At 36.3% G+C, this 22,475-nt stretch overlaps 1 protein-coding gene across 10 annotated transcripts in view; it reads right to left on the bottom strand.

Moving 5' to 3' along the window:
- AKAP9 (A-kinase anchoring protein 9) overlaps positions 1-22,475 on the bottom strand; it is a gene marked incomplete at its 3' end in the record, with an annotated part of 146,319 nt that overhangs the window by 2,233 nt on the left and 121,611 nt on the right. For 3 of the 10 annotated variants that reach the window (XM_082846658.1, XM_082846661.1, XM_082846666.1), the window contains 17 exons: positions 21,651-21,791; positions 20,667-21,155; positions 20,185-20,248; positions 19,974-20,095; positions 19,200-19,391; positions 18,750-18,938; positions 15,396-15,540; positions 12,244-12,463; positions 10,959-11,109; positions 8,544-9,212; positions 8,103-8,308; positions 7,670-7,775; positions 6,044-6,226; positions 4,770-4,970; positions 3,670-3,902; positions 1,504-1,589; positions 197-326 (listed from right to left, as the gene is read on the bottom strand). In XM_082846658.1, coding sequence (XP_082702784.1) covers positions 197-326; positions 1,504-1,589; positions 3,670-3,902; positions 4,770-4,970; positions 6,044-6,226; positions 7,670-7,775; positions 8,103-8,308; positions 8,544-9,212; positions 10,959-11,109; positions 12,244-12,463; positions 15,396-15,540; positions 18,750-18,938; positions 19,200-19,391; positions 19,974-20,095; positions 20,185-20,248; positions 20,667-21,155; positions 21,651-21,791 — 3,527 coding nt within the window. Of the gene's footprint in view, positions 1-196; positions 348-1,503; positions 1,590-3,669; positions 3,903-4,769; positions 4,971-6,043; positions 6,227-7,669; positions 7,776-8,102; positions 8,309-8,543; positions 9,213-10,958; positions 11,110-12,243; positions 12,464-15,395; positions 15,541-18,749; positions 18,939-19,199; positions 19,392-19,973; positions 20,096-20,184; positions 20,249-20,666; positions 21,156-21,650; positions 21,792-22,475 lie in introns of all 10 variants that reach the window. The other 7 variants (XM_082846659.1, XM_082846663.1, XM_082846657.1 and 4 more) reach the window with 5 other exon arrangements.

Below are 22,475 nucleotides of genomic sequence, written 5' to 3' on the forward strand. Positions count from 1 at the left end.
AGCTCTGCTTCCTATACCCTTGGAAACCAGTTACAAATTCAAAAACTGTTTTTAATTCTGAGCTTTAGATTATGTAACTAATACATAACTAAAGCCACATTTAGCTATTTCAATGCGAAGAAGTCAAAGCCCTAACACTGTCCTTCATTCTCTGTTAAGTATTAGTATATTAGTATAGATTTCATCAAATTCTTACCTATTTTGAAATGGTAAAGGAGACCTTGGATAGTCCAGATCTGATCTTGAGCGATATGTACTATGTCTTGGTTCTCCATATAGCTCCAGCCCACCAGAAGAATGATAAAATGGGTCAGTCTTTTCGGCACCTAAAGTAATCCAAAATGTACCTTGTAAAGAAAAAAAATACCAAGCCCTTGAAAAATTTCTACAAAATGGATAAGGGTTCAAAAGACTTACTATACTGTACTACACTACTATCTCCTATGTATAGTCACTTTCAATTATTCTTGCTACAGGAGAGAAACAATAGTACAGCTTGTTTCATTTACCTTTGGATATTAGTATTTCTGATAATCTGGAACTACACCTCTAAGAAAATAAACTATTTTAGTTTTTAAAGACCGCTTCTTAGTTTTAACTAGAGGTGAAGTGAGGGGTGTCTGTGTGTGGTTTGACAGAAAAGGCAATGTGGATAAAAAATATTAGATGAATACAGCCAAGTCCTTTTATCACTCTAGTATACTGGCTTTTACTGGAAAAAACTTGAAACCAAGATATGCTAACTTACAACACAGAATTCATTATGGTACAAATTTCATCTGTTTCAGTATAAGGAGGCGTATTTCAAAAACATTTTGCTTAGAGTACCACATATATTTTCCTCTTTCTCTGTGTAAAACATGTAAAAGTGGTGTACTACCAATACATATAGATATGCTGTGTGTCTATAATTCTGTGTGCTCCCCAGCTTTTGACCTCATCCTTTTGCCTGAAATGTTGAAGCCCTAATGTTTCAGTGTAGAGAGAAGGAATTTTAACTGTTATATCACCTACTGGAAAACAGAAACCTGTTTGAATATTGCTAAATTGTGAAAATTTCAAATCAAAACTTTCATATACTAGAGTAACAGCAATCCTATCTTGAACCAGAGCCTTAAACGCAGTTGTGCAAAGAGTGGGCTCTGGAGCCAGACTGTCAGGGTTTGCTGCTGACTCTACCACTTCCTACTGGGTAAATTGGGACAAACGACAAATGCTTTCCATGCCTCAGTTTTTCGTCTGTAAAGTAAAAAGAATAGTAACCGTACTTACATCATAGGATTATGAGAATACACGGAAAAAAGCAGGGCCTAGTGTGAACTAAGTGCTCCATAAATATGAGCTCTTATTACTCTTTAGAACAGCAAGGTCCCCAGCTTTGTTAGTTATAAGGGCTTTGTCTTTGGACAACACAGGTCCCAGAACACATTATTTGGAAGGTATTACACGTGCAGTAATTTTAGAGCATCATCAACATAAGAAAAAATTCTATTTTGACTTCACCTGGATTCAATCCAAAGCCATCCCTGTTAATATTGATGGAACCAGAACTTGTGACTCGATGCCACCGTCGAACCAAAAATTTCATTCTAAAAAAGATCCCAAGAAAAAATTTCACAGAACATCTGTAGTGTAAAGAGTATAAACATACACTTGCAACAAAAATCAAGTCATACGTTTAAATATGAATGCAGAACAAATTTCTATATAATCACATGACTGCCTAATCTAAGATTATGCAAATGTCCCCTGGTTTGTGGCAAAATTGACTGGAACAGAAGAACAGGGCTTCCCATGAGGCACCAGAGGTCTCTTCTTTTGCCAGTACCAGGTTCTGGCTTTAGAGGTACATGGGACATAAAGAGATGAAGAGCAGGGCTTCCCTGGTGGCGCAGTGGTTGAGGGTCCACCTGCCGATGCAGGGGACATAGGTTCGTGCCCTGGTCCGGGAAGATCCCATATGCCACGGAGCGGCTGGGCCCGTGAGCCATGGCTGCTGAGTCTGCGCATCTGGAGTCTGTGCTCCGCAACGGGAAAGGCCACGGCAGTGAGAGGCCCGCGTACCGCCAAAAAATAAAATAAAATAAAATAACAGATGAAGAGCAAAAGCAGAAAAGGTTAATTGGATGGGCAAAGAAAGGGTGAGAAGAAATGAAAAGAAGAAGAATGGAGACTAAAGGGGAGATGAGATGGAAAGAGAACAGAAAGACCCTTAAATTGGCAGTAAGAGAGAGCAGGGAAAACTGGAAAAGGAGTGAGGCCATGTAATCAGGGATGAAAAGCAGTGATGGCTTCAAAAGGAACAGGGGAGGCTGTGTCACAGCCCAGCTGTAGCGAGCTGCTGCCTGCCCTGTCCTAGCCCAAAGAGCTTTCTGGAGCACCAGGTTTGACTTCTTAATGCCAACTATTTTCAAGGCTCAGTTTTAGGAGGGTCAAAATACAATAAACATATAAGAGGTCAAGAAAAAGAGGGTGAAAAAGTGAAGTCCTTCAATGGCAACTGGCTTTCATGGAGCCTTCCCGAATTCTTGAAATCGAAATTAATAGCTAACTCCTGTGATCTGTCATTTAGTGTCTCCTAAGTTATGTGCATATTGGTATGCCCCACTAGAAAGTGAGCTGCCTTCAGGGATTTGGGCAGGGATTATGTCTTTTTTCTTTATTAATGCATCTCCCAGCACTTAACCCTGTACAAGCTGTATAAGGTGGTGAAGGGAATGAAAGATGACAAAGGAAAAGGAAAAGATGAGGAAGGAAAGCTCTTTGCTTTCTCCAACCTTCTAATTCTTGTGCTACTGCCAAGAAAAGACAGAACCAAAAAGGACGCCATTTGGCAAGGAGTCTGGGAGACACAATCCGCAGGCTGTAAGCCCCTGGCAGTATGGAGGCTGGCCTAGAAGGGCAGTGAGGAGCTGAAAGCCAGCAGATGCTACCCAGCACACAAAAACATAAATCACACCTCTTATTCTGCCTTCGTGGTCTTTTGAGGTACTTGTAAATAACCTGAATATAACGGAATTGGGTAATACTTAAAAAAAAAAATTTCCTTTGAGACTGTCTGGCTCCTACAGAAGTAAAAGGGAGAAGAAGCATGGAGAAGGTATCTAGGTGTCTGGGTATAACCAGCTAGCACCAGAGTTCCTAGCTTGGAACTACCAGAGAAGGAGTGACAAAAGCAACAGCACAGTCCAATGCAGAGTTAGGCCAGGGCTTTCTGTAGCTGGGCTGTGAGAGTGGGTTATTTTGGTAATGAAGAAAATGAATGTATGTCAGCCTAAGTAACTTTTCAAAAAACATTTTTCTCTCTTATGATCTCTTTTATTTATATGTCTGAACTAGTTCATGGACTTATTCAGATTTAAAAAAAAGAGACTAAATAAATAAATAAATTAAAAAAAGAAAAGAGAGACAACCCAGATTGGATGTCCCAGCCGAATCACTGGCTGCCTGCCTCTGGGAGGGCCCTTCTCATAGGCTCTCTATAGTATAACATAAAGTATCCCTGGCTAAAGGATGAAAACCTAGAGAGAAGTAGGCATGTTTCAGTGATGGCAAGTGTCTTATACTATATGAATATGGAGCACAACGGGCAGAGAAAAGAGAGAGAACTGAAAATAACTAATCTCTTTAGAAAGTCTATTAAAATGCATTTTCTTTCAAGTATTTTACCTCGAAATTGCCATGGACACTCTGACAGCTGACCGAAACCTGGTGAAGCCCTTTGGACGGCTGGTGATCACCTCTAGATCCGTGAAGGCCGGATGTCCCCCCATTCGGGCAAGCAGAGCCAGGGTGGCATCCTCACATTCCTGGAACCCACCCAGTAACAGAAGCAGGTATTTCTTTTGATAAATGAGAGCTTTCCGAAAACTTTCTGCCCTCAGGTATTTGCCATAAATTCTCTATGTTTAAAGAAAAGAAAAACATAAAGACATTATTAAGAAGTTATTCAAACTGTTCTCTAGGGGAAGATAACCTAGACTTTATTTTAAAAAAGTGGCAGTAGTAGAATGGCAGGTACCCTATCACTGTTTTCTACTTTATCAACAAAGGTAAAAAGTAAAGTTAAACCTTTATACTTCTGCCTCCCTTTAGTGAATGGATTTTAGCTCCTATTAATCATATTCATTGCAAAAATTTTTGTCTTTGCATTATCACCTGAGTTTTTTTAATTGTATAGAGCTACTTTATTAGTATCATCACTGATCTATTTAACTTTTTCAATGTTAATGTTTTCTGTCCCTTTAAGAGTCATAAATTTATGTTCACTCCATAGCTGGAATAAATATTCCAAACATTTTCTTTCTTTCCTTGTTTTTTTTGGATTTTATGTTAACTGATTAAGGTAGTTGTACTACAATATTCATCATTAGTCATTAGAGAGACTATTCAGAGGGCTTACCACTTACAGAGCATGATCCTCTAATACTGACAGTAGTAGAGAGCTTCTGTTGGGAGTTGAAAAGCTAACTTTCTGTTGGTCTTTTAGGGATGAGACTGTGGGAAGTGGGACCATGAGCTCAAGGTGCTGCCTCTGTGACCATTAATAGAACTTAATCTTGTCCCAAACCCGGACATGCTTTACCACAATTTTTTTGTGACCAGCTAGAGATCTGCATTCAATGACAGACTGAGTACAGAGACCTAGAGACACAGCCTGAGTGCCACCTAAAATTCTTTAGTCTGACAATTAAGGTTAGTGATAGATGAAATAAGGCAAAAGCAGAGAACCAATTCTAGTATACATTTAGATGGAAGATGTCTCCTACCTTTAGAGTGGCATGCTCAGAGTCAGGGCTCAGATTTTGAAGTAAAGCTTCATTTCTGAGTTCAGCTTTTAGTTTGTATACTTCAGCTTCTGCCCGTTTCAAGGATTTCTGGAGAGTCAACTTTTCTCTGTTCCAGACTTCTTTTTCTGAAGCAATGATGGCTTCAATGTTGGGGCCACCACTGAATGAAAACCTAGAAGACTGCAGAGGCCAGAGCCTACTTACATGATTTTAAAGAACAAGTTTCTGAAGAAGAATCTGAATTAAACATATTAAAGGTATCCCTATGAGGGTTATAGAATGTTCAGCTTTCCAACCTCAGACAGGGAAGTTCAAAGCCAATCTCAACTGACATTAAAGAATATCCACTAACTTTTAAGTTTATGACCTTGCTGAGTAGATTAACTTTACAACTAAAAATCCGTGTGAAAGCCTGGCCCCAGAGAAGATGTTTGGATTACTAGAGCTTTCAACTAAAAAAGTCTAGAGACTTTTTTTTTTGGCCGTGCTTCACTAAAGGTTATCAGGATGTTAGCTCCCCGACTAGGGGCTGAATCCAGGCCACAACAGTGAAAGTGCAGAGTCCTAACCCACTGACCACCAAGGAATTTCCCTTTTTTTGCTTGTTTTTTTTGTAGACTTTAAAAATGGACCATCTGGGTTCAAATCTTGAGCCTGTGCCTGAAAAAGTACACTGGAGAAGTGGGGAAATAAAACCCAACTTGTACACAGGGAAGTGGATCTCTATAGAAGCTGTGTGGATGTGTTATCATGCATCTGACCACACAGTTGGTCTTACAGGTCCTTCCTATCTTTATATTGGATGGTAACAGAGCTAGCAATTTAGTATTTTGTAGTTTTTAAATGGAAAAAATTTAAATAAATTCCCAGAGTAGTTTATTAGACTGAAATATGTAATTTAATGGCATTTTCCACTTCAGTTATGAACACAATTACTGATAAATAACTGACAAGAACAGGCAGAATGCACATGTGAACACTTCTTCACATGTATCTGCAATCGGTACATAGGTAGCAAAGTACTTGGCTTTGGAGATAAGTATATCTTGGTTTGACTACTGACTTCAGTTTTCTGAAGTGCAAGGCAGGGTGTGGATAAGAGATTCTGAACATATATAACCCAGAATCTGGCAGAGAAGGCTCCCCATAAATAAATAATAGCTATTATTATTACTGTCATTCCTATAAAATTTTCCAGTGATCCTACTAAGAATCAGATGCTTAGTATGCTGCCATGATAAAAACAGACGTACATAATCTCTGCCAGCTCCTGTCTGTCGATAACACCTGATCTGCTCCTCCAGCTTCATAACCATGTTTCTTAAATCATTCTTTTCTTCAGTCAGTTGGCTGATGTGTCCTGTCAGCTCAGTATTTTGTCTTAGTAGTCTTTCAGTTAATGAGCCACAAGAAGTACTTGGGGACCTTAAGGTAGGCTAAAAGACAAAATGGCAAAAGGTCATATAAGCACAAACTTTTACAAATAATGCATATAAAATGTGAAGTCACTGAGAACAACAGATTTCATGAAGAAATCGTGCTTGAGCTGCGTCTTAAATAATAAGTAGGACTCTACTAGGCAGGAAAGAAGGGCATATTAAGCAGAAGGAAGAGCACATGTAAAGGCACAGAGGCTTGAGCGTGAGTGTGTTGCTTTTAAGGAGCTAAAACACACCTGTTAAGATTAAAGGTTGCTTTCATTTTATGGATAATAGACCTAAATGTAGGTAGTGAAGAGCCATGAAAGGCTTTAGGCTGTAGCATGCCATAAACAAAATTTACGTGTGAGAAAGATTCCTTTGATAGTACTGTGCAAAGTAGAGTAAATTAGAGGAGAAAGATCCTGATGTCAGGCAGACACATCAGGAAGTTACTGCCAACAGTCCAGGTGAGAAATGCTGAAGGCCTGAATGCAGACAATGACTAAAGGCACTTAGGAGGAAGAGGGCACAGGACTTAGTGACTGCTTGGATATGCAAGTAAGAATGAAGGAAAGGGTCTAGGGTGACTTTCAACTCTCTAAACTGGATGATATCATGACCAAAAATGTGGGTTTGGGACAGGAAGGAGAAAAGGAAGACGATGCTCAGTTTGGATTGTGCCTGTGAGATTCCTAAAGGGGTCACTATGGGGTATGTTTCCCCAAGGAAAGATGTCTCATAACTAAGTGAAAATATAAACCTGGACCATAGGACAAAGGTTTCAGAATAGAACCACAGTCCACAAGATAAGCTCCATAAAGGTGAGATTTTTATCAGATTTGTTCACTATAGCCCCAGAACCCAGTATAGTGCCTGGCACACAGTAGGTGCCCAATGTAAGTATTTGTTCAATAATTAAGTCTACTGAGAATTCAGGCTGTGGAATGAATGAGCTTTCAGTTAGAGGAAAAAAATGGATGAGCATAAGAAGAACTCATGAAGATGATTGATGAAAGAAATGGAAGAAATGAGAGAATATTAACACAAAAGGAAAGGAAAGAGAGGTTATTTAAAACGGAAGAGGTCAAAAGTGTCAGATGCTACAAAGAAGCCAAGAATGACAGGGACTGAAAAGATTCACCAGATTAGTCAATTGTCAACACACTGGTAGCATCCTGAGGGTGGTTTCATGGAGTGGTGAGGGTAAAAGACAGACTATTCTTTCAAGAAACTTTTCATAATATAATAAGAATTATAATTATTCAATAATGATAATTTTGTTTCCCCTCAAACTTTCACTACCTTCTATTGGGGAAAGGCAAACATTATTATTTTAAATAAATGAAAAGATATAATTAAAACTCTTTAGAAAATACAGTGCCAGTTTCAAATGATTCATATAATTTCCATTAAATCTTTGCTCTCGATACCTTACAAAGTGTTTTTAGAAAGTCTTACCTCTTCGCCTGGCTGGCCAGTTAATTTTTGTAGTTGTAAAACAATTCCATCAATATTTTCCTGAACCCAAACAAAATCTTCATCATCTGCTGTTTCAAACTGTAGTCTTCAAAAAAAAAAAAAAAAAGGGCAAAAAGTCAAAACATATCATCTCAAGGAGCAGTGTTGACTAACACAAACATTACACATCAGGCAACACTGCTTCACCTCTTACTTCTCCTTTACATTAAGTGTTCTCTTTCCCTGAGTCAGGATGTTAACGATATTTTTTTTCAGGTATATGAGTTTTGTTAAAGAATATCACCTCCTAATGTAAACATGAATTAACTTTAAAATTTGAATTTCCCACCCCTGGCTAGCTAAGAGTGAGGGACAGATTCTGTCCAGCTTGTCTAAGAATGCCATTTCCAAAGGTCAGGCAGAAAATTCTAACCTATTGGAGGCTTTCTGGGCTAGATGCTGTAGTTTTGAAGCCACACGTTGAAGTTTTTGTCTGATCATTTCTAATTCATGATTACAGCCAGCTCCTCCTCCATTCATTTCAATCATTTTAGGATAGCTTGATTCCTTTGTCTCTCCTATTTTCTGTTGAAGAACCCAATTTCTGGTTCGATCATTGGTTAAACTCCAAGTGGTTGGCTGGCAATTTTGGACAGAAAAAGAAAGAGCAATCATTATAAAATAAATAGCACATCACATTCTTTCTTAGGGGAACACAGTTATTGTTTTTATTCCAAATAAACTTCTATAGATTTCATTTTTAAATGATTTGTACATAGCTATTTAAATAATTTAATCCAATATCAAAATTATATATGATCACATGGCTACAGTATTCTTTTAAAAAATATTTTAAAACAAAATGTCAATTTACCTCATTAAGATTCTGATACAGAATTCTTCTACTTTCTCGTTTTTCTTCTCGTTCTAGTTCCTGCTTTTGGAATTCCTGCATAATTCCTTGCAGTCGTTTCCCTTCAAGGTCTAACTTATAAACTTGTTGCCTTTTCTCCTCCAGTTGGCGTTGAAGATCTTCCACTTTGGACTGAAGCTCATACATTTTTTTCTGTCCCTCAGTGTTGGCCTCTTGTTCTGTCTGCAATGTCTTCCTGTGAACCTGCCTATCCTTTTCCATTTGCTGTCTTGTTTGCAAAGAATCCAGTTTATATTTCTCAGTCTCATTTAACAATTCTACTATGCGACTGTGTTTCTCCTCTAGCTGTTTCTGAAGCTCTTTAAGGAGGTCCTCAGAGGGTAAGGATGGCCGAGACTGCCCACTATCATCACTGCTCTGTAGTTGTGCATGTAATTCCCGTTCCCTATCCAGGGTACTGCTCATTTCCCGAATACGAACTTTCTCAGATTCAAGAAGTACTTGAAGCTCCAAGTTTCGACCTCGTTCTTCGGATAACTGGGCATCATGTAGCACCCTTTGTGATTCTATTTTCTGCTGTGATTCATTTAGTTGTTGTTTCTGTTGTTCCAAAAGTTGATTTAGCTGAATATTCCTTTGTTTCTGACCCTCAAGTGAAAATTTCAGATCCTTGTAGGAGAAAGTTGAATTTAAGAATTTATGTTAATATTATGGAGAATACTTTCAATAATATTAAGTATACAATTGTGCCTTTATTAATACTAAGTTGATAGTATCTGGTAAAAGAACTGATTATCCAATTTACTAACTTGTATTTTCAGTGGTTAGAGTGTAATTATTTGGACAGCCAGTTGATTTTCATCAAAGAATATCAACAAAATAGAGCTAAGCTACGTAATATTTTCTCTCCCAACATTAATCATATCTGGTTAAGAAATATGAAGCAGAGTACATTTCTTCTAGGATTAATAACCTTTAAAAATGAAAGTATTTCTGGGCTTCCGTGGTGGCGCAGTGGTTAAGAATCTATCTGCCAATGCAGGGGACACGAGTTTGAGCCCTGGTCCCGGAAGATCCCACATGCTGCAGAGCAACTAGGCCCGTGTGCCACAACTACTGAGCCTGTACTCTAGAGCCCACGAGCCACAACTACTGAGACCGTGCACCTAGAGCCCGTGCTCTGCAACAAGAGAGGCCACTGCAATGAGAAGCCCACGCACCGCAACGAAGTAGCCCCTGCTCCCCGCAACTAGAGAAAACCCACGCACAGCAACGAAGACCCAATGCAGCCAAAAATAAAAACAAAATAAAATAAATAAAGTTAAAAAAAAAAGAAAAGAAAAGTATTTCTGATATAATGTGATGGGAGTGCCTGAAAACCTTTGAATTTTCCAATACCATACCACATAACTAAAAATAATAGGGCTTATGAGGAGAGCAGGTTTAGGGACAAACTACTCAAAACCTATAAAAATTTGTAATGATTAAAAAAATAGTAATCAATACCTGAGGAAATAACATGTCCTTGCTAGGTAGAAAGCTCACTGTGCCTGGAGGCTACCATCCATGGTGGACATTAAAAAAAAAAAAAAAACCCCAAAAAAGTAACAGGGCAGAAAATCTGGATTCTGGCTACACAGTTTTTTAGCACAGAGCTAGCGAGTACCAGGATTATGGGGATAGAAGAAGAGCTCCGAGCCAGGGGGAACTGTTAAAGTGGCACTGCCTGCAGTACAACCTGCTTTGAGCTGTGAGCTGTGCAAGGCTCGGGTGTGCCTCTCTGGGAGAGAGCCCAGCGTCTTAAAATATAGTAGCAAGGGCTCCTGCTGCCAGAAAAGTATCGCTGCTCTCCTTCCCTAGGAGAAAACAGGAACCTAAACTACTTCTGCGTTAAAAAGACACAACTGGGGCTTCCCTGGTGGCGCAGTGGTTGAGAGTTCGTCTGCCGATGCAGGGGACCCGGGTTCGTGCCCCGGTCCGGGAGGATCCCACATGCCGCGGAGCGGCTGGGCCCGTGGGCCATGGCCGCTGAGCCTGCGCGTCCGGAGCCTGTGCTCCGCAACGGGAGGGGCCACAACAGTGAGAGGCCCACGTACCGCAAAAAAAAAAAAAAAAAAAAAAAAAAAAAGACACAATTGCCATATTTATCAAATTATATATGCACTAATTCAAATTCCTAAAACACATGCTGTAGCAGAACAGTTTCTATTCATCCTTGGATGCAACAAAACAAAAAAAGATCACACCATTAGCAATTCCTGATAATACTTTAGATAACATTATAATATTCAACATATAGTGAACGACTTTTTATACCTAATAATGAGTCTAAGGTCAACATTATAGGAAGAGGAACGTCTCTCTTCTATCACTGTGGATTTTTTCACAGATATTTAAAGACAAAGATAACAATACCTCAAGTTCTTCTTTATCCCGCTCTTCACTGCGTCCCAGCTTGGCTTTCTCTTTCTCCAAAGCCCACTGGAGCTCTCTGGACTTTTTCTGTTCACTTGCTAATGTGTCATTAAGCAAATGTACTTCATCCGTTTTATCTTTAACTTCCAACCTAAATCACAGAGACAAATGAACTTTCATAAAACTACTTTGACCAAGTATATTATTGACAGAGAACAGCTTCCACTGAAAAGTGGCGGCATATTATAAACTAGGTGGCGCTTCCCTGGTGACTCAGTGGTTAAGAATCCGCCTGCCAATGCAGGGGACATGGGTTCGATCCCTGGTCGGGAAGATCCCACATGCCGCGAAGCAACTAAGCCCGTACGCCACAACTACTGAGCCTGCGCTCTAGAGCCCGTGAGCCACAACTGAGCTCACGTGCCACAACTACTGAAGCCCATGTGCCTAGAGCCCGTGCTCCACAACAAGAGAAGCCACCGCAATGAGAAGCCTGCGCACCACAAGGAAGAGTAGCCCCCACTCGCCGCAACTAGAGAAAGCCTGTGTGCAGCAACAAAGACCCAATGCAGCCAAAAATAAATAACTTAATTAAAAAAAATAATAATAAAAAATAAACTTGCTAATAGGAAAATATAAACCTGCTAATAGGAAAATATAAACCATGTAAAGATTAAAGATTTTTTGACTGGGGTTCAGTCAAATTAACTGTTTCTAGTAATATAACTACTAGTTATTATTTACCATTGTAAACAATATATTGTTACAAAATAATATGAATAAAAATTTCCTTTAACTTCTACTTAACATAAGAACCATTGTGTGTGAAAAAGTTCAAAATAATGACTATACTTGTAATGTGTCCTTGGCAAGCAGAATATCTCAGTATTTACACCAACAAATTTATCCTTTTTACAAGCATTATCTTCAAAAAATTTTGCATATTTTAGCTAACTAAACCATGAATTCCATTGGGATCATAAATATCACTACAAATTACTTGGTGGTAAAATGAAGGTCAAATTTATGTATCTTATACAACAACAAGTCTCAAACAGAACTGAAGCCACGTAGAGAATAAGCCAAAATACCTAATCATGAGTTTATCATTTGGAAAAATTTTGGGTGCTTCCTTTCCACTGTAGTTTTTCCTATAAGTAACAGTTTTATGTTATTTAAATATTATATACAATGTTACATTTTTGTAAGATATGCACAATGTCTGTGACAAAAGTACTCCAAGTCCTTCACTAATACAGGTTTATAATTAGGAAGCCTGGCACACCTGAATGCCTCTAATTCCTTTAGGTGCTTATGCTGTGCCTTGAGTGTTGTTTCTAGTTCCAGTTTAGCTTGTGCAAGTTCACTTTTCAGTTCAGCAACCACCATTTTCTCAGAACTCAGTTGTTCCTGAAGTTCTGTTGCTCTGTCTTTCACACTGCTGAGCTCCACTTGCATCTCCAGCATTTGAGACTGCTTCTGCTGCATATTATATTCCAAGAGTTCTAAATGAAAAATTATTAATATTTAAAATATGATCTAGCAACTCATATTTGGCTTATATTTTGTTGATAATAACTGACTTGTTATTTAAGAGATTACTATAAAGTAAATGTGAAAAGATTACAGCCCCCAAAGTTAACTATTTATATAAATACATGCATATGCATATTTTCCTCATAGTGCTATATTGTCAAGATTTCAGAACTTTGTATAAATATATAAGGATGATAAAAACTTAACAATTCATTACTGGATACAAGACTTGAAATTAAAATAAAACCTTGAGGTGTTCACATAATACTATAAATAGGAATTTATATTTGTTCATTCAGAATTTTGATAGCTCACACTAAAAAATTCCAATGGTTTTTGATAGCCGAAGTACTTGCAGGAGTCACCCCGTAACTCTGACTACAATGATTAGCACTGCTTGCTTGTTTTGTTCAGCCCTCCTTCACAGACAGTCCCTAGGAATTTCATTATAACAAAAGTGGGAAGTCCAAACGCCAATTTGGATCACGGTTTTTTCTTTAAAAACATACCAAACCCTTGCTACATGTCTGTCACAATGAAAACAAAGTGAAATATTTAAATCCCTAAGGATAATAAATGAAAAAAATGTAATGAAATATATACATCAGGATCCATTTTTATAAAAAATATAAACTTATGTACATATGCACAATGAAATGTGTCTGGAGACCTATTTCCTGGGTTTTAATAGTCATTAGTTTAGGATTTAGGAGATTCCAGGGGTGATTTTAACTCTGTTCTTCTGTTTCTCTATTCTACCCTAAATGTATTTTAACTTAAAAAATTTTATCAAAGTTCATTACTTCCTATTACAATTCATATTACTGATGTCATGAGACAGGAATTACATTGGCTTTAGAGTATTCATGCTAAGTGAGACTTTTAAAACTATTTCTTAGAGAGTAGAGTCTAAGGATTTACATTTATAAATATGTATCTATGTGATACTAACTAAGCTTTCAACAGGGTCCTATTTAGTTAAGTACAATACTAATAAATTCTCCAAAAATAATCTGCAATTAATCCTATGTCTAAATATAAGGGATATATTTAATTTGTAACCTCATTATACCTGTTTTCTCTAAAATATTTAAAGATATTTAAATTCTTCAGCTTTTCAATGACAAATGTGAGACTGGTATAACTTTCAAAACTGGCAAAAGTATAGGTGTTTCTACCTTTATATTAAACACAAATGAAGACAAAGACATGTATGTGTCTTCACTAGATATGATGAAAAATTTCACTTTAATCTCTAATGATTTCCAGCTGCAGCTCAATTTAAGATTCCTCTATTGAAAAGTGAAAAGATTTGAACAAGCATACCACAAAAGCAAAAATCCAGCTAGCCAATAATCATACCACAAATAAGCCAATTCAGTTATTAGAGAAATGTAAATTAAAACCACAACAACAATCCACCGCATACCCACCAGATTGGCAACGAAAGGCTGACAATATCAACTTTTGGCAAAAATGTGAAGCAACAGAACTTTCATGTACTGCTAGAAAGTGCACAAATTGGTGTGACCACTTCGGAAAACAGTCTGGCATTGTCTAATAAATTTGATGATATGTATTCTATGATCTAGCGATTCTACTCCTGGGTATGTATCCAGAAGACTCATGCATGTATGCATCAGAAACATGGCATAACAATGTGTAGAAGAGACTGAATTTAATAGCTAAAAAGTAGAAACAATTTAAATGTTCAACTGCAGAATGGATATATAAATTGTGAAATATTCACACAAGGGAATTCTATACAGTAACAAAAACGAATAAACTAGAGATAAATGTGGTAACTTAGAAGAATGTTATAGAGAGGTGAAAGAGACAAGACGCAAATATATACAGAGTGATAAAGTTCAAGAGCAAGAAAAACCTTAAACTTACGTGGTTTAGGAATATATAAATAGGCAGTTAAAAAATCAGGACAATGGTTACCTCCAGGGTACCACAGAGGAAGATGTGTTCTATATTACTACAGAGTAGCAGAAGGGGAATTCTGGAATACTTGACATGGATGAGGTTTCCACAGGTATTCATTTAATAGTTTTTATACTGTATATTTTTGCATTTTTTGTATGTATGTTACAGTTCGCACACACAAAAAAGGTATTAAAAAGAAATCGTTACTTCCATTGAGAATTTCTTTTTCTTTTAGGTTATCCACACATAGAGCTTCAAAACAAAGAAAGATAATGAACTTAATGGGTGAAACAACCTGATCAAGGCAATGCTTATTCATTTTAAATTAAATGTATCTGTTTATATGTCAGAAAATTGCTGTCTGTTGTATTAAAGTATTCTGTAAGAGTTAATCATCATTCTCTTTCCACACATAGCTAACTAAAGCCAATTTCAACCTCTACAGGAGATAAAAGCAAAGTCCTTTGATATTTTAAAGCATGTCCTTACCAGCCTGTCTGGTGTACACAGCATTTTTTCTCTTGCAACTGAGCAATAACCCTCTTACCTCCACTACTACCTCCTCCTCCCAAATTCAAGAAGTGCTGCTTTTAAGATGCAGCAATAAGCTTAGATGGCACAGCATAACTGAGCATTTTTTATTTCATTCCCAAAGCTGAGAATGAGTTTTTGCCTGGTCAGAGAACTCTAATGTAAACAAATATTTTTCAACTCTAAAAAAAATTTTAAAAAATTATATATATGTGTGTATACATATATATATAGACACACACACACACACACACACACGTATCTCTTAAGACAAACTGGACACCCCTTTAATCCCTGGAGTAATTAATGTAGATTAACTTCCTGATGTGAGAATGAGAAGAAAATGTGACTAAGAAAAAATGTGTTTTAACTGAATAATAATAAAGTGAAATTGTTTCACCTATTTGTGTCACCACATGAGCCTGTCATATAGCATACCTTGGCTTGGTTGATCATTCTCTTGTTCTCTTTTCAGAGTCATTTTCTTACCATTCATCTGAGCATGCAGTGCTTGAATTTCAGCTAACAAACTCCTTCTATCTGCTTTCTGGAGGCATTCCATGGCTGCTCGATATTCAATACCCTGTAAAAAAAAAAAAATCAAGAGAGATGTAAAAACAATAAAATTAACAACCAGGAAGTCTGAAGAATGACATGCTAAAATTTTGGGAAGATGTTACTAACGTTCTCTTCCTGCTCACTGGGATCTACTTTTTAGATAATAGTTTCCACATTTATTTCAAAATTCTTTAAACACACAATAAAACATGATGAATAATATAATAAACACCCATGCACTTAGCCTAAGAAACAGCCCTTATACAGCTGAAGTCTCCTGTGTACAACTCCCTGAATACATCCTCCTCTGCACCATCTGCTCAAGAAATAACCAAATTCTAAGTCTGATGTTATTTTCATGTACTCTGTACATACACACACATATCCTAAAAAATATACAGTTCTGTTTTAAAACTTTATATAAACGGCATCATACTGTATTCATTTTTGTTTAATTTGCCTTTTTCACCGAACATGTTGGTGAACCATCCTGCCTGACACATACAGCTCTAATTCACACTCATTTTCAATGTTATATAGTATTCCATAGTATGAATTATATAGCACATTTTACTTGAGCATCTTTTCATATATTTATTGGATACTCTCTATTTCTTCCATGAGCACATATCTATATCACTTGTCCATTTTTCCACTGGTTGTTTTATTCTCATTAGATATTTGGTCTGTAGATTTATTTTCTTGTGGTATATGTTTGGCTTTAGAATCAGAACAATATTGTCCTCATAAAATGAGCTGGGAAGTGTTCCCTTCTTTATTTTGCAAGAGTTTGTGAAGAACTGGTATTAATTCTTCTTTCAACATTTGGTAGGATTCACTAGTGAAGTCGTCTGATATTGAACTTTACTTTGTGAGAAGTTTTAAAATGACTAATTTAACTCTTTGTTATACATTCAGGTTTTCTATTTTTTCATGACTTAGTTTTAGTAGTTTGCATACTTTTAGGAATTTGTCCATTTAATGCCACTGTAAATAATTATTTTTAAAATTAAATTTTGGACTTATCTGGTGGTCCAACAGTTAAGACTCCATGCTTCCATTGCAGGGGGTGTGGGTTTGATCCCTGGTCCGGGAACTACGATCCCATATGCCGTGTGGCGTGGCCAAAAGTAAATAAATACATAAAATTACATTTTGTTTGTTGTTGAGAAATAAGATTTTTACATCTTGATCTTACATCCAACAACATAACCAAACTTTCCTATCGATTAAAAAAATCTACATGTGTAGATTCTCTTTAGTTTTCTATATAAGTGGATGAGGGGTCTTCCCTATTCCTACCCTTATTTAATTTCTCTTGCTTTTCTTTTCTAGCTAGATCTTTAGGACAAGGTTGAGCAAACTACTTAACCCTTTGTTAAGGAATGTTTTTAACATTTAACTATCAGATATGATGCTTGTTGTAGTTTTTGCAAGATATACCTGTTATATAGTTCATGAAATTCCTTTTTATTTTTAGTTTGTTATTTGTTTTAAGGTGTTTTAAAATATGAAATGCATTCATTCGATTGTTCACTGTATCTCTTGAGATGATCACTGGGGTTTTTTACCCTTTAATTTGTTAAAGTGATGAGTCACATGAATTTTTCTTAATGGTATGCTACCTTTGCATCCCTGGGTAAGTATACGGTGATTGTGTCTCTAAAAAATATGCATTGGTGGATTTGGCTTGTTAATATTTTGTTTAGGATTTCTGCATCTATGTTCATGAATAAAATAGGCCCATAAAGTTTCTTTCCTGTATTATCTTTGTCTGATTTTGGTAATAGGGTTATACTAGCTTTCTAATAAAAAGACAGGGCGTTTCTCCAATCATCTTACAATGGGAGCACAGATACACACACACACACACACACACACACACACACACACACACACACCTTTAACTATTCATTTGCTGATGGACATTTAGGCTGCTTCTATATCTTGGTAACTGTAAATAATGCTGCTATGAACTTTGGAGTGCATGTATTTTTCTGAATTAGTGTTTTTTTTTTTTTTTGGATATATACCCAGGAGTGGAATGCTGGATCTGAATGAGCTTTCATAAGCAAATATCTGCCCATTTCACCAAAGTTTTTGAATTGATGTAAAATTATTCATAGTATTCTATTACTTTTATATCTCAGCCATATCTTTAGTTATAATCCCATTTTTATTCTTAATTTTTAAAAAAGTGTGCTTTATCATTTTCCTTAACCTATTCTCCAGAAAAGTTTCTATTTTATTAACCTTTCAAAGAATCAACTTTCAAACTTGTTTATGTTCTCTACTGTACAAATGTATGCATTTCACTAATTTCTTTTTTCCTTATTACAGTTGAGCCTCATTATTTGTGAATTACATATTTAAGAATTTGCCTACTCATTAAAATTTATCTGTAACCCTTAATTCAATACTTGCGGTGCTCTTAAGTTTACGCTCCTACATGTGCACACAACAGCAAAAAATTTAAATTGCCACATGTGCATGTTCCTAGCTGAAGTCGAACAAAGTGACACTCTGCTGCCTTCTTTCATCTCTTATACTATAAACAAGTGTCCTGTTTGCCATCTATTTAGTGCTGTATTTTTGATACTTTTGTGCTTTTTATTGGTGATTTTGCTGTTTAAAATGGTCCCCAAGCATAGATATGAAGTACTATCTAGTATGCCTAAGCATAAGAAGGCTGAAAGATACATTACAGAGAAAATGCATGTGTTAGAAAATCTTTGTTTAGGTTTAAGTTATAATGCTGTTGGCCATGAGTTCAATGTTAATGAGTCAACAATACATAGTAAATAGGGTGTCTTTAAACAGAAACACACATAAAACAAGATTCTGTATTGACTGGTTGACAAAAATGTCATCACCAGGTGCTCACAGAAGCCTACCCCCACCCCCCCATCTTATTTCCCCTGGTGGCAATAGCTCAACATCCACAGCAGCTTTACAGAATCTAACTACTGCAAATAATGAGAACTGATGGTATTTTATTCCTTCTATTTTCTTTGGACTTATTTTGTTACTCTTTTTCTAACTTCCCAAGTTGGATGATTAGCTCATTAATTTTTAGTCTTGTTTATTTTCTAACATAAGACAAAACATTTAAGGTAATAATTTTTCTCCTAAATATTCTTAGTGGTTCCTGTTAAAATTTTAACCTTCATTTTCTCATTACTATTAAAAAGCATTCTTTGTTTTAAAGTTTGATTTAAAGTTTCATTTTGATACCTGTTCTTGTAGTCTCTGTTCCAAACAGTTTAATAATTCAACTGCATCTCTAGTACCTAGAGCTGTCAGCTCAGTCTGAAATGCAGCTAGTAAAACACCGTGTTCCTTTAAGAAAACCTGCTGAAGAGCAAGCAGAAGTTCACCTCGCCAGTCAGAGGAGCTCTCATGAGATTGAGAACTATCATAAACCTATAAAAAACAAAAGTTAGTTTTCAAATAAGCATGTTTAAGAACTGTTCTAAAAATGCTACCTGTCTACTAACCAAAATCAGTATTAGAAGCCTAAGAGGATACAGATTTATTTTCAAGTGTGAAACTTGGGGCATTTAAACAGTATATAGAAATTCATGTGAAAATACATCATAAAAGAGAACAATTTATTTTGTAAAGTGACTTATTATTGATAAAAATCATATAAAGCTCTTTAGATGCGTAATATTCTTTAAGTACCTTGGCTTCCCTTTGCATTTGCATTTTGGTAATCAAATCCTTAAGAGATGAGATTGTACTGAGGTAAGCTCTTCTCTCTTCTAGCCAAGATTCTGAAGCTTGCTGAACAGAATGGTCTTCTCCGTCACTACAGGGAGACTCAGTAAGAGAGAGCACCTGCATGCCTTCATTATGGACAGCTCTCAGTAATCCCTAGAAACCATAACCCAAAAGCCAGAATTAGGACATTTTTTCAAAGACTGCAAAGTCAGACACGAAAAGAGAAACAAATTTTAACATAGTTTTATCCCAGTTAGACTGATTTAGAAAAGCCACTGCAGAAAGGAAACACCAGCCTACCATTACTGAATGTCTTCTTCCTATGGAGGGTAAGCCAATCCCAGAAGACAGCCTATGACTTTGTGTAGCTCTCATCTCTAAGTTCCATATTTACCTAATGTGCTCTTCCTGGATTTAATTATTAGACACTAATTTGACCAAAAGAAATATGTAGGAGATAAGCTCTAGTCTTTGAGATTGCTTTAATAATTTTGGTAAACAAAAATATTAGGAATAGAAATTAAAAAAAAATCTTTATACAAATAACTATTAAATATACTGTACTTTATTATCTGCAGAATACAGAAATAAAACTAGAGCCCCAAGGTTCCTTCTAGCTATGCAATTCTCTCTTCAGAGAGATCTTACTATAGTATAGATCTTCTATACTAACTTCTAATAAACTGCTATGTTCAATGTAGAAAGTTTTACTAAAAGATGTCTGCCTTTTAGTACCTTTATTTTCTTTGGAAATGAATCTGTTGAACTTTCACCTTCTTCGCCTCGGCCTTCTGATGCTGTGTCAAATCCCTGACTTTGTGTAAGATAAATTCCCTGACCCCAGTCTGATCCAGAATCTAAAATAAAGAAAACCATTGACTATTAAAGAGAAACAAACTCTTTTTAAACAAGTACTACACAAATTCTAGAAATTTATATAACTTACCACTGGAACATATTTCTCTACTTTGGTAAGCATCGGAATGTGTTAACTCAGGAACTGAGGAGCCCTAATCAGAAAAAAAAAACAAAAGAAGATAACATTTTTTTGCTTTAATAAAAACCGGATCCAATGAATAGTTTTATTCTTTTGTAATGCTGTCAAAAAAGAAAAAAACAATTAAATATGTCACACCTTTCACAATAAATGAAATATCCATGGTTTACAGTAAGTCTTTAATTTTTTTCTTCATGGATATTACCATAATAATAAGAGACATTAATAAATTAAGGAATGATAACATTGGGTTCTAAATCTGCACAGGAGCTTTGTGGAACATTACTATTTGACTCTACACAATGCAAAGATTTTAAATTGTAACTTTATCATAAAGAAGAGATTGCCCCAAATTTGTCTCTTTAAAAACATAAAATTCTGGGGAAAAAAATCATAGAATGTTGAAAAAACACATTATGAAAACCAAATACCTCTTTAGATCTCAGACACTGTACCACTGACTTCAAGGTACCACATTCCTCTGTCAGTAACTGAATAGCAACATAGTGATCTCTCTTTAAGGTTTCAGTTTCTGAAATATGTCTGGATTCCATATCCAGAATCTCAGCAGCATGTAGTTCTTGCATCTGCTCAATTTTTTCAGTAAACTGATTAATTACTTCAGTGACTTCCTCTGATGAACATTCACTCCGTAAATCAATTTGGATTCCTGCATTTCTAACAAGAATTTGTGGAGTCTGATTGCTGTTGTTGACCTTGAGAGTACCATCTGTCTGTGATGCAGAGCTTTTACCCACTTCTATAGGAAGTGGCTCTAACGTGCAGAACTTTCTGTTTTCTTGTACCTTGGTATTATCTTCTTTTTCTAAGAAGTAGGATAATTTCTCTTCTGCCTTTTTGAGTTGATCCCTAACTTGGCTTAAGTCTTTCTGGAGGAATGCCATATTTGTTTCTTTTACCTAAAACATAATGAATAGAACAGTAGAACATTCAGTTAAAAATGTCACATGTAGAATTTAGGGTAGAGAGGAGAGTGTAATTCATGCTAATATGTTCATTTTCCTCAGAATAACAGGAAAAACATTTCAGAAACACTCACAGTTTTCATCTATATTCACATATATGTATAGTCACAGATTACCACAGAAGTGAAATCATTTGATCAGCCTCTACTTTTGGTTCTCAGGGGATATACATACAGTACTCTTTAACATGTCTTTCTCCTCTTTCATTAACAGACTAGAGATTAAAAGCATCCCCCTAAAAAAGATTCCAAGGAAAACCAAAGAAGAAAGATGACAGTAACGAAATTATATAATACCTTTCCATCAAATTTACAAAAGTTTTTTCCTAGCTGTTAAGTTATAGATCTGGGTTTGTTTTCATATAAGAGAATACACACTTTGAAATAAAATTAAGATAGGTAGAAATTGGAGCTATGTTACTTATTTTACCAAAAGCTCTTCTTGAAGTTCTTCTGCCTTCTCTTTATAACTGGCAAGTTCTTCTTTGGTAGCTGCTGACTCAGCTGTAAGAGTCTCAAATCGACCAAAAAATTCATTTTCTTCACTGGTATGAATCAGCTCAGTAGTTGTCTAAATGGCAGTGGAAAACATGAACACATTATTTTCAAAAAACAAAGCCAAGTTCAAGGTACTTGTGCATTCCAATAAAACTTTTTCAGGAAAGACTGCTTATCAGATAAAAGGGGTTAAAATGATCCATGTTCTTTCAACATATAGGGAAACTCTTCACAACCATCATTTTATATTCTTTCTTTCTTTATTTTTTTGGCTGCATCGGGTCTTCACTGAGGCACACGGGATCTTCGCTGAGGCATGCGGGACCTTTCGGTGTGGCATGCGGACTTCTCTAGTTGTGGCGTGCGGGTTTTTTTTCTTTTTTTCTCTTCTCTAGCTGTGGAGTGCAGGCTCCAGGGTGCGTGGGCTCTGTAGTTGTGGTGCACAGGTTTAGTCGCCTCACGGCATGTAGGATTTTAGTTCCCCGACCAGGGATTGAACCCACATTCCCTGCATTGGAACGTGGATTCTTTACCACTGGACCACCGGGGAAGTCCCCATTTTATATTCTTGAGACAGTAAGAAAAGAATGATATTTCTGGGAATGAAAGGTAAATCATGTCATTAGAACATATCCTAAAATTTTATAATTAATGAAAATAGTTTACCCATTCAAAAAAGTTTCATATTTATATCACTTTCCTCAAAAGACACCACGTGTTACTTTAGAAGTTTTATATATATGGAAAGTCACATTAC

This window comes from Leucopleurus acutus (assembly GCF_964270905.1).
Source record: "Leucopleurus acutus genome assembly, chromosome: 9".
Lineage (NCBI taxonomy): Eukaryota > Metazoa > Chordata > Mammalia > Artiodactyla > Delphinidae > Leucopleurus > Leucopleurus acutus.